This window comes from Dendrobates tinctorius, unplaced genomic scaffold (genome assembly GCF_039654945.1).
Source record: "Dendrobates tinctorius isolate UK_male_01 unplaced genomic scaffold, ASM3965494v1 ptg000008l, whole genome shotgun sequence".
Lineage (NCBI taxonomy): Eukaryota > Metazoa > Chordata > Amphibia > Anura > Dendrobatidae > Dendrobates > Dendrobates tinctorius.
Genome location: NW_027361676.1, coordinates 74,668,550 through 74,683,443, shown reverse-complemented (window position 1 = coordinate 74,683,443; position 14,894 = coordinate 74,668,550). Strand labels below are relative to the sequence as shown.

The following is a 14,894-nucleotide window of genomic DNA, read 5'->3' as shown; positions in this document are numbered from 1 at the left end:
ATCCCGGGATACGGTACCCCTTCTAACCTTTGTGCAATGACGTGCAATCCATACTGGGCCTAACACCGTCTGAGCCTGCCTCATGCTGTATAGACATATATTTTGAATGTGTACGCTATCCATACATGTTATCCGGGGATACGGTACCCCTTCTAACCTTTGTGCAATGACGTGCAATCCATACTGGGCCTAACAACGTCAGAGCCTGCCTCATGCTGTATAGACATATATTTTGAATGTGTACGCTATCCATACATGTTATCCGGGGATACGGTACCCCTTCTAACCTTTGTGCAATGACGTGCAATCCATACTGGGCCTAACACCGTCTGAGCCTGCCTCATGCTGTATAGACATATATTTTGAATGTGTACGCTATCCATACATGTTATCCCGGGATACGGTACCCCTTCTAACCTTTGTGGAATGACGTGCAATCCATACTGGGCCTAACACCGTCTGAGCCTGCCTCATGCTGTATAGACATATATTTTGAATGTGTACGCTATCCATACATGTTATCCGGGGATATGGTATCCCTTCTAACCTTTGTGCAATGACGTGCAATCCATACTGGGCCTAACACCGTCTGAGCCTGCCTCATGCTGTATAGACATATATTTTGAATGTGTACGCTATCCATACATGTTATCCGGGGATACGGTACCCCTTCTAACCTTTGTGCAATGACGTGCAATCCATACTGGGCCTAACACCGTCTGAGCCTGCCTCATGCTGTATAGACATATATTTTGAATGTGTACGCTATCCATACATGTTATCCGGGGATACGGTACCCCTTCTAACCTTTGTGCAATGACATGCAATCCATACTGGGCCTAACACCGTCTGAGCCTGCCTCATGCTGTATAGACATATATTTTGAATGTGTACGCTATCCATACATGTTATCCGGGGATACGGTACCCCTTCTAAACTTTGTGCAATGACGTGCAATCCATACTGGGCCTAACACCGTCTGAGCCTGCCTCATGCTGTATAGACATATATTTTGAATGTGTACGCTATCCATACATGTTATCCGGGGATACGGTACCCCTTCTAACCTTTGTGCAATGACGTGCAATCCATACTGGGCCTAACACCGTCTGAGCCTGCCTCATGCTGTATAGACATATATTTTGAATGTGTACGCTATCCATACATGTTATCCGGGGATACGGTACCCCTTCTAACCTTTGTGCAATGACGTGCAATCCATACTGGGCCTAACACCGTCTGAGCCTGCCTCAAGCTGTATAGACATATATTTTGAATGTGTACGCTATCCATACATGTTATCCGGGGATACGGTACCCCTTCTAACCTTTGTGCAATGACGCGCAATCCATACTGGGCCTAACACCGTCTGAGCCTGCCTCATGCTGTATAGACATATATTTTGAATGTGTACGCTATCCATACATGTTATCCGGTGATACGGTACCCCTTCTAACCTTTGTGCAATGACGTGCAATCCATACTGGACCTAACACAGTCTGAGCCTGCCTCATGCTGTATAGACATATATTTTGAATGTGTACGCTATCCATACATGTTATCCGGGGATACGGTTCCCCTTCTAACCTTTGTGCAATGACGTGCAATCCATACTGGGCCTAACACCGTCTGAGCCTGCCTCATGCTGTATAGACATATATTTTGAATGTGTACGCTATCCATACATGTTATCCGGGGATACGGTACCCCTTCTAACCTTTGTGCAATGACGTGCAATCCATACTGGGCCTAACACCGTCTGAGCCTGCCTCATGCTGTATAGACATATATTTTGAATGTGTACGCTATCCATACATGTTATCCGGGGATACGGTACCCCTTCTAACCTTTGTGCAATGACGTGCAATCCATACTGGGCCTAACACCGTCTGAGCCTGCCTCATGCTGTATAGACATATATTTTGAATGTGTACGCTATCCATACATGTTATCCGGGGATACGGTACCCCTTCTAACCTTTGTGCAATGACGTGCAATCCATACTGGGCCTAACACCGTCTGAGCCTGCCTCATGCTGTATAGACATATATTTTGAATGTGTACGCTATCCATACATGTTATCCGGGGATACGGTACCCCTTCTAACCTTTGTGCAATGACGTGCAATCCATACTGGGCCTAACACCGTCTGAGCCTGCCTCATGCTGTATAGACATATATTTTGAATGTGTACGCTATCCATACATGTTATCAGGGGATACGGTACCCCTTCTAACCTTTGTGCAATGACGTGCAATCCATACTGGGCCTAACACCGTCTGAGCCTGCCTCATGCTGTATAGACATATATTTTGAATGTGTACGCTATCCATACATGTTATCCGGGGATACGGTACCCCTTCTAACCTTTGTGCAATGACGTGCAATCCATACTGGGCCTAACACCGTCTGAGCCTGCCTCATGCTGTATAGACATATATTTTGAATGTGTACGCTATCCATACATGTTATCCGGGGATACGGTACCCCTTCTAACCTTTGTGCAATGACGTGCAATCCATACTGGGCCTAACACCGTCTGAGCCTGCCTCATGCTGTATAGACATATATTTTGAATGTTTACGCTATCCATACATGTTATCCGGGGATACGGTACCCCTTCTAACCTTTGTGCATTGACGTGCAATCCATACTGGGCCTAACACCGTCTGAGCCTGCCTCATGCTGTATAGACATATATTTTGAATGTGTACGCTATCCATACATGTTATCCAGGGATACGGTACCCTTTCTAACCTTTGTGCAATCACGTGCAATCCATACTGGGCGTGAGAACGGCTGGCGAGCTGTTAAGCAAGCTACAGCACCTGTCCAGACAAGTACAGGGATTCCCTAGCGAGGAGACTTATTTGATTGTTTTCTATGTTGGGACAGCAATTTTTGGGGAGCACTATACTCTGGAGAATGATAGTTGGGGCCCACCATACACTGGAACATTCCAAAGGTGGACATCAGACACTGGAGCAGCATTTACAGGGCCCATTATACACTAGAGCAGTGGAAATGGGGCCCATTATGTTTGGAGCATTATTTGGGCCCATAAGACAGTGGAGCTTCATCCATGGGGACCAACATATACTGTAGCATTATGTGGAGCTCATCATATACTGTTTCAAACATTATATGGGACCAATGATTTTGTATGGAGAAATAGATGGGCCTCTTCATGAGATGTAAAAAGTGAGGTATTTTTCATTGTACTATACCGCTATTTCTCTGCCGTATCGGAGCATGATGAGTTGTGGTATGTGTTAAAGGGGCGCTCTTTCGCCCAGGGCACATGAAAACCTGCAGCCAGCCCTCCCCCCCCACAAATTTAGCCAAATAACCCCCATTTTTCAGTGCGTAACTTGTATTATGAAGTTAATTAAGGTTGACAAGCTTAAGTAAGAAGAATTGATGCTTTTGGCATTCAAATGGGCACTGTAGGTGTGTTTCCTGTCCTCCTCTCACTGCTGACTTTTATTCCCCATTGACTTACATTGGGTTTCGTGTTTCGGGACGACCCCGACTTTTCCCTATAATCGGACGATCTTGCTCGACCCGACTTTTGGAAAAGTCGGGTTTCACGAAACGAAACGCGACCCTAAAAAAGCAAAAGTCGCTCAACTCTATTTATAACACCAGCTTGAAAAATGATTTTAAAATCCGAAGTGATGGCCTGCTGAAATGTATGTTCAGTAAATGCACTCTGTACTTGGTCGGGGCTCCTTTAGCATCAATTACTGCATCGATGAGGCGTGGTTGTGCCTGTGGCACTACTGAGGTATTATGGAAGCCCAGGTTGCTTTGATAGCAGCCTTCAGCTCATCTGCATTGTTGGGTCTGGTGTCTCTCATCTTCCTCTTGACTGTACCCCATACAGAAGGTTAAAGGCAGGCGAGTTTGCTGGCATTGGTACTTTTGGCAGTGTGAAGAGGTGTGAAGTCCTGCTGGAGAATGAAATTTCCATCTCCAAAATGCTTGTTTTTCAGAGGGAAGCATGAAGTGCTCTAAAATTTCCTGGTAGACAGCTGCGCTGACTTTGGTCTTGATAAAACACAGTGAACCTACACCAGCAGGACATGGCTCCCCAAACCATGACTGATTGTGGAAACTTCACACTCAAGCAGCTTGGATTGTCTGTCTTTCCACTCTTCCTCCAGACTCTGGGATCTTGATTCCCTAATGAAATGCAAAATTTACTTTCATCTGAAAACAACACCTTGGACCACTGAGCTACAGTCCAGTTCTTTTTCTACTTGGCGCAGGTAAGATACTTCTGGCGTTGTCTATTGGTCATGAGCGGCTTGACACAAGAAATGTGACACTTGTAGCCCACGTCCTGGGTATGAATGTGTGTGCAATGACTCCAGTAGCAGTCCACTCCTTGTGAATCTCTCATTTTGAATGCAATTTCTTAGCAATCTTTTTAAGGCTGCAGTTATCCCGGTTGCTTGTGCACCTTTTTCTACCACACTTTTTCCTTTTACTCACCTTTCCATTAATATGCTTGGATAAAGCACTCTGTGAACAGCTAGCTTATTTAGCAATGACCTTTTGTGGCTTACCCTCCTTGTGCAGTGTGTCAATGACTGCCTTCGGGACATCTGTCAAGTCAGCAGTCTTCCCCATGATTGTGGAGCCTACTAAAACAGTCTAAGGGACCTTTTTAAATGCTTCAGAAGCCTTTGCAGGTGCATTTGTTAATTATTCTAATTAACTGAGATAATAACTTTTGGGTTTTCATTGGGTAAGCCATAATCATCTACATTAGCAGAAATAAACACTTGAAATAGATAGATCACTCTGTTTGTAATGACTCTATATAATATGAGTGTTACAAAGAATATTAGTTCAATGCATTGTATCTAAAAAACTGGCTGAAATGCTTCAGTAAATCTGCCCTATTTAAGCTAAAGTACATTTGGCTATGATTCTTTGGTGATAAGCCTGTTTATGCTCTCTAGCCCGGGAACGGGTCAGCACACTGTTCTTAAGGTACAGTTGTGGCCAAAAGTATTGACACCCCTGCAATTTTGTCAGATAATACTCAGTTTCTTCCAGAAAATGATTGCAAACACAAATTCTTTGGTATTATTATCTTCATTTAATTTGTCTTAAATGAAAAAACACAAAAAGAATTGTCCTAAAGCCAAATTGGATATAATTCCACACCAAACATAAAAAAGAGGGTGGACAAAAGTATTGGCACTGTGTAGGGAAGGTGACCTGAAGGACAGACAGACTTTTCAGAATAGCGAAAGGAAGGTTTGCACAGTTTAGACTGGTGTCAGTTACTACAGTGGGGAAACAGCTGAGAAAGTGTAGTGGACGTGCAGTACCTTGGGTTGACCAGTAGAGGGCAGGGAGGAGTGTGAGCAAAGGACTTGACATCAGCTTAGGGCTTAGGAAACTGTTGGTCATGGAGGGCGGAGTTACATGGAACCGGGAATTATATAAATTTGACAGGAGGGGTCCAGAAAGTTCCAGTCCCCAGGGGGAGCTCCAGTGACAGGAGGACTACGACAGTTTGTGCACTGTGAGGAAAACGAAACCAGGGGGACTGAGGAGAGAGAAAGTCGGGGGGGTGGTCCTGACACAAAAGTAACACAGCATAGACGAGGCACCGAGGTAAAGCATACTGTATTGGGAGAGACGACTGATCAGTAAAAGTACTGTTGGTTTACGGGCCGATAAGTGAAGTGAAGTAAAGTGAAATGAAGTGAATTGAAGTGCGGTGTACTTCGGAGGCCGTCAGGTGGACGGCAAGAGAATAAACTTGGACTGTTGTACCCGACACTTGCCTCCATCGTATCTCTGTTACGTCTCTGCGTGGTAAGAGAGGGACCACCCCCCAGTCCGGCCCACTGACCCTACACTTGGCGTAGTCGGCAAGATCAACGCCACTAATACAAGATCTTCTGCGGCAGGCCTGCTCCAAGGGATGGAAAAAAAACTCAGACTGCTCTGTGTGGATTATAAGCACGTGTGGAATACAAATCACCTACCTGTGGATTATAAATTGGGAGCGCTGTGGCGCATCTGCATTGCAAGCAGAGGATCCGGGACGGTGTCTGGTCTGGAGCAAGATGGCGGTGCTGCTTCAGCGCAGAGGAGAGATCCAGGTGTTTGCCGTTGTCCCCAATGGACTGGGGCTCCCTCCTACGTATCCCTGGGGACAGCAATATGTACCAGGAGGCCGACGCTCCCACATACTGGACCCTGATAAGTGGGTGGAAAGGCCTGCAGACCCCCCACCCAGCAGAGGGAGTGGCCCAGAGGAAAAGTTTGGCAGCGGCTGTCTGGCGCCATTTGAGTGCTGCTCATCGGACGATATGCGATGCTGTGGATGTCGGGGCATCGGGCGCCTGGAGTGGTGGTGGCGCCGGGAGGTCGAGTCATGCCAGGAAATGTCTCCCTCAGAGTCCCGGGCAGGAAGCTGGATGATGAGCGGAGAAGTGGAGCCTTTGTGGAGCCAGCGGGAGCAGCCACTGAATATACCAGCAGGGGACCTGCCCGTGGAGCTCCTGAGCCTGGAGGCTAGCCCCGCCGGACAGCAGGGTGAAGAGCAGAGACTAACGTGTCGTAGGCCATGGTGACAGGGAAGGTGAGAATTCCCCAGGTCCCACCAGTGGCCCCGCAAGCGGTCTCTACCACTCAGCCGCAGCCCGCAGCATCCTGTGTCCCTGAGAGTCTGTTCAAGGGAGGCCCTACTGTCTACGTGGAGCTGAGCGGGTTCTCCGCTCATAACCCTGGGCCACCCCGCCCGGTGATGCCACGCCCGATGTCGCCGGTGCGAAACCTGTCGCTGGAAAACGCTGTTGCGTTCCCTCTGCCAGACGTAACATCTTCCCCGAAGCCAGCCGTTACTACTATTATACTGGCTCCGGTTGAAACTCTGGATGCGGCTCATCTTGCTGCCGCGGCTATGCCGGCGTTGGAGCCATCTGTAGCCGATAAGTTGGTTCATGTGGCCCAATCTGCGAGAAACACGGCTGTCCCCGCTCGCCACCCAGTCCCAGCGGCTGCTGGGCCGCAAACATCATCAGCCGCCTCTGCCCTGCTCTAATCCCCGACTAAGTCCCGCCCACCGGACTCCCGGGCTCTTACTGGACCCTCCGTTTGGGTTGCGGAGGTCATCAAAGGGAAGAAGGCCAGAGAGCGGGAGATTTGGGGGCTTCTTCATGAAAAAGGAGAGGCTGGCATGGCAGCCACACGATCCCAGGAACGGCTTGTGTATACAAACATACCCAGAGGCTATGGGTTTATCCGCAATCTTGTGACAGGCCAGAAGGTTTATCTCAACGTTGCCTCTGTCCGTCATGGCCGGGCCTTGCAGGAGGGGGACTTAGTATCCTATTATAAGGAGTATTGTCCCCGCGGTTACTATGCCGTAGCCGTGCTCGCAGAATCCGAAGAACACGAGCCCCTGTAAAGAGAACTGTTGCGGACACTCTCAGTATCCCGGGTACTCCACGGCTGTGGGGCCCTTACTACTGACCACCAGAAGGTGGATTGAACTACAGGAGTTCGTTGCACCGTTGTGCAGGTCATATGGACAGTTATGTTAAAAAAAAAAAAAAATGTTTTGTTGTGGTTTAACTGTTGTTTCTATGTTCCTTTTAAAGGAGAGTATTCATAAATGTGTTTGCCTGACAGAGCGGTGATATGAAGAAGAGAGGGAGTGTCCACGTCCAAGGAAGGGGGGGGGGAAGAAGATATGCAATGTTAAGTTGTTATATGTTGGTTTTAAAAGCAAAGGAAAATGAAAAAAAAATATAAAAAAAAATGGGGTACTTGTGATATTGTAAAGTCGTTTTGTTGTATAATATGCACAAGTAAATGCAACAGGTCCGGGTAAGAGAGGGTCTGAGCGACCAAAGGGAAGTGTGAGATCCAAAGGGGGTCTATGTGTTGAGAATGTCTGGGACCGAGACGCCGACCATGACATGTAACTGAAAGAAAGGTAAAAGAGATGGAAGACGTGAGAAAGACTGCCGTCCTGGGTCAGGTCCCCGACACCACGGACACCTCTGAAGGAGGAAGGTGGACGCCGGCAATTATCTGGTAGGTGTGAGGCCTCGATCATGGCGTACCGGACAGTGGAAGGTGACAGAAGGGGAGAATAGGGGAAGGTACACGCCATAGAGAGAATATGGGTGTACCTAGCCCAATTTGAAAGACGTCATGTGGTGTGCGGGCTGGTTAGTAGCAGTAGGCCGCTCAGAGCATGGTGCTGCCAGTATGGTTCGGCCCCCGCGGGTAGTGGGTTTGGCCCAACAACTTGTCCGACAACAGAGTGCAGGTGAAGCTTCAGAACAACGAAGGCAGGGATTACGGTTGTCGAGGACGACAACAGACAAAGGAAGAGGGAGTGTAGAGAAGGTGACCTGAAGGACGGACAGACTTGTCAGAATAGCGAAAGGAAGGTTTGCACAGTTTAGACAGGTGTCAGTCACTACAGTGGGGAAACAGCTGAGAAAGTGTAGTGGAAGTGCAGTACCTTGGGTTGACCAGTAGAGGGCAGGGAGGAGTGTGAGCAAAGGACTTGACATCAGCTTAGGGCTTAGGAATCCGTTGGTCATGGGGGCGGAGTTACATGGAACCGGGAATGATATAAATTTGAAAGGAGGGTTCCAAAAAGTTCCAGTCCCCAGGGGGAGCTCCAGTGACAGGACTACGACAGTTTGTGCACTGTGAGGAAAACTAAACCAGGGGGACTGAGGAGAGAAAGTCGGGGGGGTGGTCCTGACACAAAAGTACCGCAGCATAGACGAGGCACCGAGGTAAAGCATACCGTATTGGGAGAGACGACTGATCAGTAAAAATACTGTTGGTTTACGGGCCTAAGGTGGCCACAATGATGGATCTGACAGGAGCGTCGAAGAGTGAAGAGGGGACGGTGCGTATATGTATGTCCATGGTGTAAAGTATGGTGTGCGTGAAGCGGCCCTGGAAATGGAGGGCCGATAAGTGAAATGGAGTGAATTGAAGTGCGGTGTACTTTGGAGGACGTCAGGCGGACAGCAAGAGAATAAACTTGGACCTGTTGTACCCGACACTTGCCTCCATCGTGTCTCTGTTACGTCTCTGCGCGGTAAGAGAGGGACCACCCCCCAGTCCGGCCCACTGATCCTACAACTGTTCGAAAAATCATGTGATGCTTCTCTAATTTGTGTAATTAACAGCACCTGTAACTTACCTGTGGCACCTAACAGGTGATGGCAATAACTAAATCATACCTGCAGCCAGTTGACATGGATTAAAGTTGACTCAACCTCTGTCCTGTGTCCTTGTGTGTACCACATTGGGCATGGAGAAAAGAAAAAGAAGACCAAAGAACTGTCTGAGGACTTGAGAAACCAAATTGTGAGGAAGCATGAGCAATCTCAAGGCTACAAGTCCATCTCCAAAGACCTGAATGTTCCTGTGACTACCGTGCGCAGTGTCATCAAGAAGTTTAAAGCCCATGGCGCTGTGGCTAACCTCCCTAGATGTGGACGGAAAAGAAAAATTGACAAGAGATTTCAACGCAAGATTGTGCGGATGTTGGATAAACAACCTCGACTGACATCCAAACAAGTTCAAGCTGCCCTGCAGTCCGAGGGTACAACGGTGTCAACCCGTACTATCCGTCGGCGTCTGAATGAAAAGGGACTGTATGGTAGGAGACCCAGGAAGACCCCACTTCTTACCTCGAGACATAAAAAAGCCAGGCTGGAGCTTTCCAAAACTTACCTGAAAAAGCCTAAAACATTTTGGAAGAATGTTCTCTGGTCAGATGAGACAAAAGTGGAGCTTTTTGGGCAAAGGCATCAACATAGAGTTTACAAGAGAAAAAAGAGGCATTCAAAGAAAAAAACACGGTCCCTACAGTCAAACATGGCAGAGGTTCCCTGATGTTTTGGGGTTGCTTTGCTGCCTCTGGCACTGGACTGCTTGACCGTGTGCATGGCATTATGAAGTCTAAAGACTACCAACAAATTTTGCAGCATAATGTAGGGCCCAGTGTGAGAAAGCTGGGTCTCCCTCAGAGGTCATGGGTCTTCCAGCAGGACAATGACCCAAAACACACTTCAAAAAGCACTAGAAAATGGTTTGAGAGAAAGCACTGGAGACTTCTAAGGTGGCCAGCAATGAGTCCAGACCTGAATCCCATAGAACACCTGTGGAGAGATCTAAAAATGGCAGTTTGGAGAAGGCACCCTTCAAATATCAGGGACCTGGAGCAGTTTGCCAAAGAAGAATGGTCTAAAATTCCAGCAGGGCATTGTAAGAAACTCATTGATGGTTACCGGAAGCAGTTGGTTGCAGTTATTTTGGCTAAAGGTTGTGCAACCAAGTATTAGGCTGAGGGTGCCAATACTTTTGTCTGGCCCATTTTTGGAGTTTTGTGTGAAAAGATCAATATTTTGCTTTTTGCTTCATTCTCTTTTGTGTTTTTTCATTTAAGACAAATTAAATGAAGATAATACCAAAGAATTTGTGCTTGCAATCATTTTCAGGAAGAAACTGAGTATTATCTGACAAAATTGCAGGGGTGTCAATACTTTTCGCCACAAGTGTACATTGGTATTGAAAAATGTCCTTCAGTAAAGAGTAATATAATGTATAACATAGTCACTGTTTAAAGGGAATCTGTCAGTAGGATCAACTCTCTTAAGCCATGTCTGTGAGCATGTAGGTCGAAGGAAGCTGTATAAAATGACATCTTGATATCTGTGATCTGATGTCTTATTCCAGAGAAATCCACATTTTTCTTATATGGAAAAGAGTTGTTCCAGGCTATGGGCCTGACACTGATCTGCATTAGGATCTGCCTCCAGAGATTATTATTCATGAAGGGGGAGTTTCCTTATAACATAATGAGGGCGGTAGCCCAGTTTGCCCTCATTGTAATCTGTCTATGTGCACACCACTTAAAGGGAACCTGTCACCCCCCCAGGCATTTTGAAGTAAAAGAGCCACCTTGTCCAGCACTAATGCTGCATTCTGTCAAGGTGGCTTTTTTATTTGGCATCCCTTCCACCACAGAAAGAAGCATTTTTAAAATTTGTCACTCATACCTGAGGTTTGTCCGGGGGGGGGGCAGGTCTTTCCCCACGGACACAGACGCCTCACATCCATCAGTCATTTCCTCCTTTCCTTTTGGCGCCGCCTCCTCAGCATTCTTTTTTTTCCTGGCGCCTGCGCTGTAATATTGTTTCTTGGGCATGCGCAGTTAGCGCTGCCCGTCCACTGACATCACATGATGTCTTGCTTATCGTGCCTGCGTGGACACGTGGCCCGAGAGCCCCAGCCCTGCAGTGTGAATGAATCAGAAGAGACTGCGGGGTGGGATCTCAAGCCACGCGTCCACGCAGGCGCGATAAGCAAGACATCATGTGATATCAGTGGGAGAATAATACATCATATTAAAATAATCTAATAATCTTATGTAAATATTTACAAAAAAAAAGCCCCATAAAAATGACTCAAAAATTCATATCAAGGTATACCAGAAATAAAATATTTATAATATAGGGTGAATCACAAAAGCAAAAAAAAGTGTGTCCACAGTAAGGCCGGGGTCACACTGCGTTTAGCAGTCCGTTAGACGGACTGCATTACACCGCGGTATAACGCGATGTAACGCAGTCCGCTAGCGCTGCCATTCAGCCCCATTGTCGGGCACATCGCGACACATGCCGCAAAGCGGCACACGCTCGTAATGTGCCGTCATTCACTGACGGAGCCTTGGAAGTGGGCTGCAGTGTCTGAGACTCCGTCATCGCTAGCGCAGATGAATCACCTGCATTAGCGGGTATAGCATAACGCGATCGCGTTATACTATACCGGTAAGGCAGCTCGTCAACGCTATGCGTTGAACGGGCTGCTTAATGTAATGTGAACCCAGCCTAAGGTGTAAAAAATAATAAATCAAAAAGAAAGAAAAATCACAATGTACATATAGGGAGAAAACACTCCCCAGTGAAAACAATGTAAAGTGTATAAGTGCCAAAACTAAAACTGATGCAGTTCATGAATAATCACATTAATCATGTGTGATGACAGACACTTGCCAATAATAGCAATATAAAGTGCATAGGTGTCAAAATATATTGATAAAACTGATGTAGCATATAAAGTGCGTAAAATACCAAGATGAAAATGCTGAATCAATGAAAGGGGGAAATATACCTTTCAAATCCGCAAGTCCCAATGATGCGCACACCCCGACATGCATTACAGAATAGATTCCTCCATCAGGGAAAGACTAGAGTTGCATTTCTGGCATAAGAAATGCAGAAACCTTTCTTGAATTTCATTGGCTGGAGTAGCTACACCTCATCCTGCTCTGGCTCCTCTCCAGCTTCACCAAAATGGCATGGAAAGGGCAAAAGTTTTGTGCAGCTCTTCATTGCGCAAAAAATGTGACTTTTAAAAATGTTTTTTGACATTTTTCTGTCTTAAACAATTTGATGAATTGCAACCCATTGTTTTTATTCAGCAGCAAACATAGTAATGGATTTAAAAGGACTAACCTCTACAGTTTCTGCATGGTATAATATCAGGAAAGGTACTGGTCCAACCCATATTTTCATCAGCGGTAGGTGTCTGAAAGCCTCTGTGTGCTCAACCATTCCCATGAAAAAATCTAAAGAATTAATAAATATTAACAAGGCTTAAATAGGAAGCTTGAGCATAAGTGCTCTTATGTGTGTGCGACAATTAATGCAAACCAATATTATCTGCAACCTTTTTTTCCATGTATAATAGGCATCAGCTGACAGCAGCTCAGAATTAGAACTGGTTGTCAGTGGGGGGGGCGTGGTTACAGCCACCGCTCTCTATTCTCAGAGCGGTGACTGAACCAGCGTTGGTACCACCCCCATAACTGAAACCATAGTATGAACTTAAAGAGAACCTGTCGCCAGGTTAAGGGTATGTGCACACGCTGCGGAATGCTCTGCGGATTTGGTCCCGTGGATTTTGCAAAATCCGCAGGTAAATCTGCAGGTCAAAAGACCTGTGGTTTTACCTGCGGATTAGCCTGCGGTTTTGCCCTGCGGTTTTTCATCTCCACAATGGAGGAGATGGCAAACCGCAGCGGAATCCGCAGAAAGAATTGACATGTCAATTCTTTCTGCAGTTTTGAAACCGCAGCAAATCCACGCGGAAAATTCCGCAGCGTCTGCACAGTGTTTTTTTTTCCATAGGTTAGAATGCTACTGAACACCGCAGCAAAAACTGCTGTGGATCCGCAGCGGCCAAATCCGCTGCGGATCCCCAGCAGAATCCGCAGCGTGTGCACACACCCTAAAAGAGGGCGTAGCTTACTCTTATTTTATCCCATTTCTTCACCAAGTATTCTAGTTTTTGTTTTTTCTGTTTGCATGTTTTCAAAATCCTCCATATGGTTTCAGAGATATAAACATTTTTATTTGCTATTTTTCTGCTCTTTAGCAAGGAGGTTTAACTCACAGTGTCATCTAGTGGAAAGACATGCTTCCAGAGAATCCTGTGAGCAACACTGCCTTGATTTAAAAAATAAAAAAAATGAATTGCAAATAAGAAGATCCATTTTCCTTGAACTATCCTGTGATATGTTTAAAAAAAACAATAGAATATTCAGGGAAGCAGAAGGAATGAAGTAATTTGACCTAGTGACAGTTCCTCTTTAAGAGAGGGTGGAGGTATTTCTTCGCACTTACGCCTTGTGGCTACCTGTCTCTTTTGAAAAAATTTTGAACATCATTACTATATATTATAATTTAAATGAATAAAATTCCAAAATATTTGCAAAAGCAAACAACTGCAATTTACTTGTTATTAAAAATCATCTCTTTTGTCTTCAGTGTTTTTTGCTCACCAACAGTCTTTTGGCAGTGGCCAGTCTCCTAGTTAATAATAATAATAATAATAATCATTATTGTTTTTTTTTTTCAAGAGGTGTAGTGTCTACAAGTTCTTTTATATTTGTAGCTGATTGGATTACTTCTTGCCCCAAAATTGCCTCTGCATGCAGCATGAGAGTGCTCAGTTTGGGTCAGAGGCGCAATCATGTAATCATGCCGCTGGTCTGAACTATCAATGTATCAGGAGCGCACCTCTCTCTTACGAGCAAGAAATTAGAAGGCTGGGAGCTGTGCAGCCATGAAAAAAAGTAAACAATTCCTTTAAGTAACACTTTTGGTAAATCTTAAATACTAGGTACCTAATAGTCTGATGGGTGATGCATAGCAAGAATTTCAAAAAAACTTCAAAAAGAGGAATATAGAGACAATTCTGTACCTCCACTATTTGGCTTGAATTGAAGAGCATTTCCAATTATTGGGTAGGTTGGACTGAATCCAGGAATTGGCTTCATTATATTCCATTTTCGAATATACTCTGTAAGAAAACGGGTAGTGGAAATAGCCAGCAAGGTCAATAAAACTGTAGCTGCAGCCAGCCAGATCAGATGTACGTCTTCACTGAAAGCCATAACAAGACATTCAGCAATATCAACCTTAGAGAATTTCTTCAAACTGTGATTCCAAGAGGTGAAGTGCACGTTCTTGTCACTGCAGACTGCTATGTTACTCCTGGGTAGAAGTATTCTTTTGCAGATAGGAATGATCACATGCTGTTTTATGACTATAAGTCATGCTTTCATTGTAATAAATTTGTGAAACATTAACAATACTGTGTTATCTAATCTGGACAGTGTAGTCTATTGATACCATTGTATGTCAAGGTTGTATTTTTAGCAATAACCCTGTTGTTACAAATATCTTATATCTTTAAAAAAAAATTCAGTTTTTATGTAAATAATGCTTAAATGGATATTCTCGTCTATAAAGATTGTCCTTCATCTGTTGTCTATGTGATCATTTATACAACCTCAACTTAAAAAACATTGGAGTAAA

General features: G+C 45.4%; 1 protein-coding gene across 1 annotated transcript in view; it reads right to left on the bottom strand.

Moving 5' to 3' along the window:
- Nucleotides 1-14,572, bottom strand: part of LOC141092554 (cytochrome P450 4V2-like) — a 143,278-nt gene extending 128,706 nt beyond the window's left edge. The window contains exons 1-2 of the mRNA XM_073578812.1: nt 14,278-14,572; nt 12,528-12,640 (exon numbers count right to left, since the gene is read on the bottom strand). Of these exons, the coding sequence (XP_073434913.1) occupies nt 12,528-12,640; nt 14,278-14,470 (306 nt within the window). The 5' untranslated portion in view covers nt 14,471-14,572. The remainder of the gene's footprint in view (nt 1-12,527; nt 12,641-14,277) is intronic.
- Nucleotides 14,573-14,894: the final 322 nt, after the last annotated feature.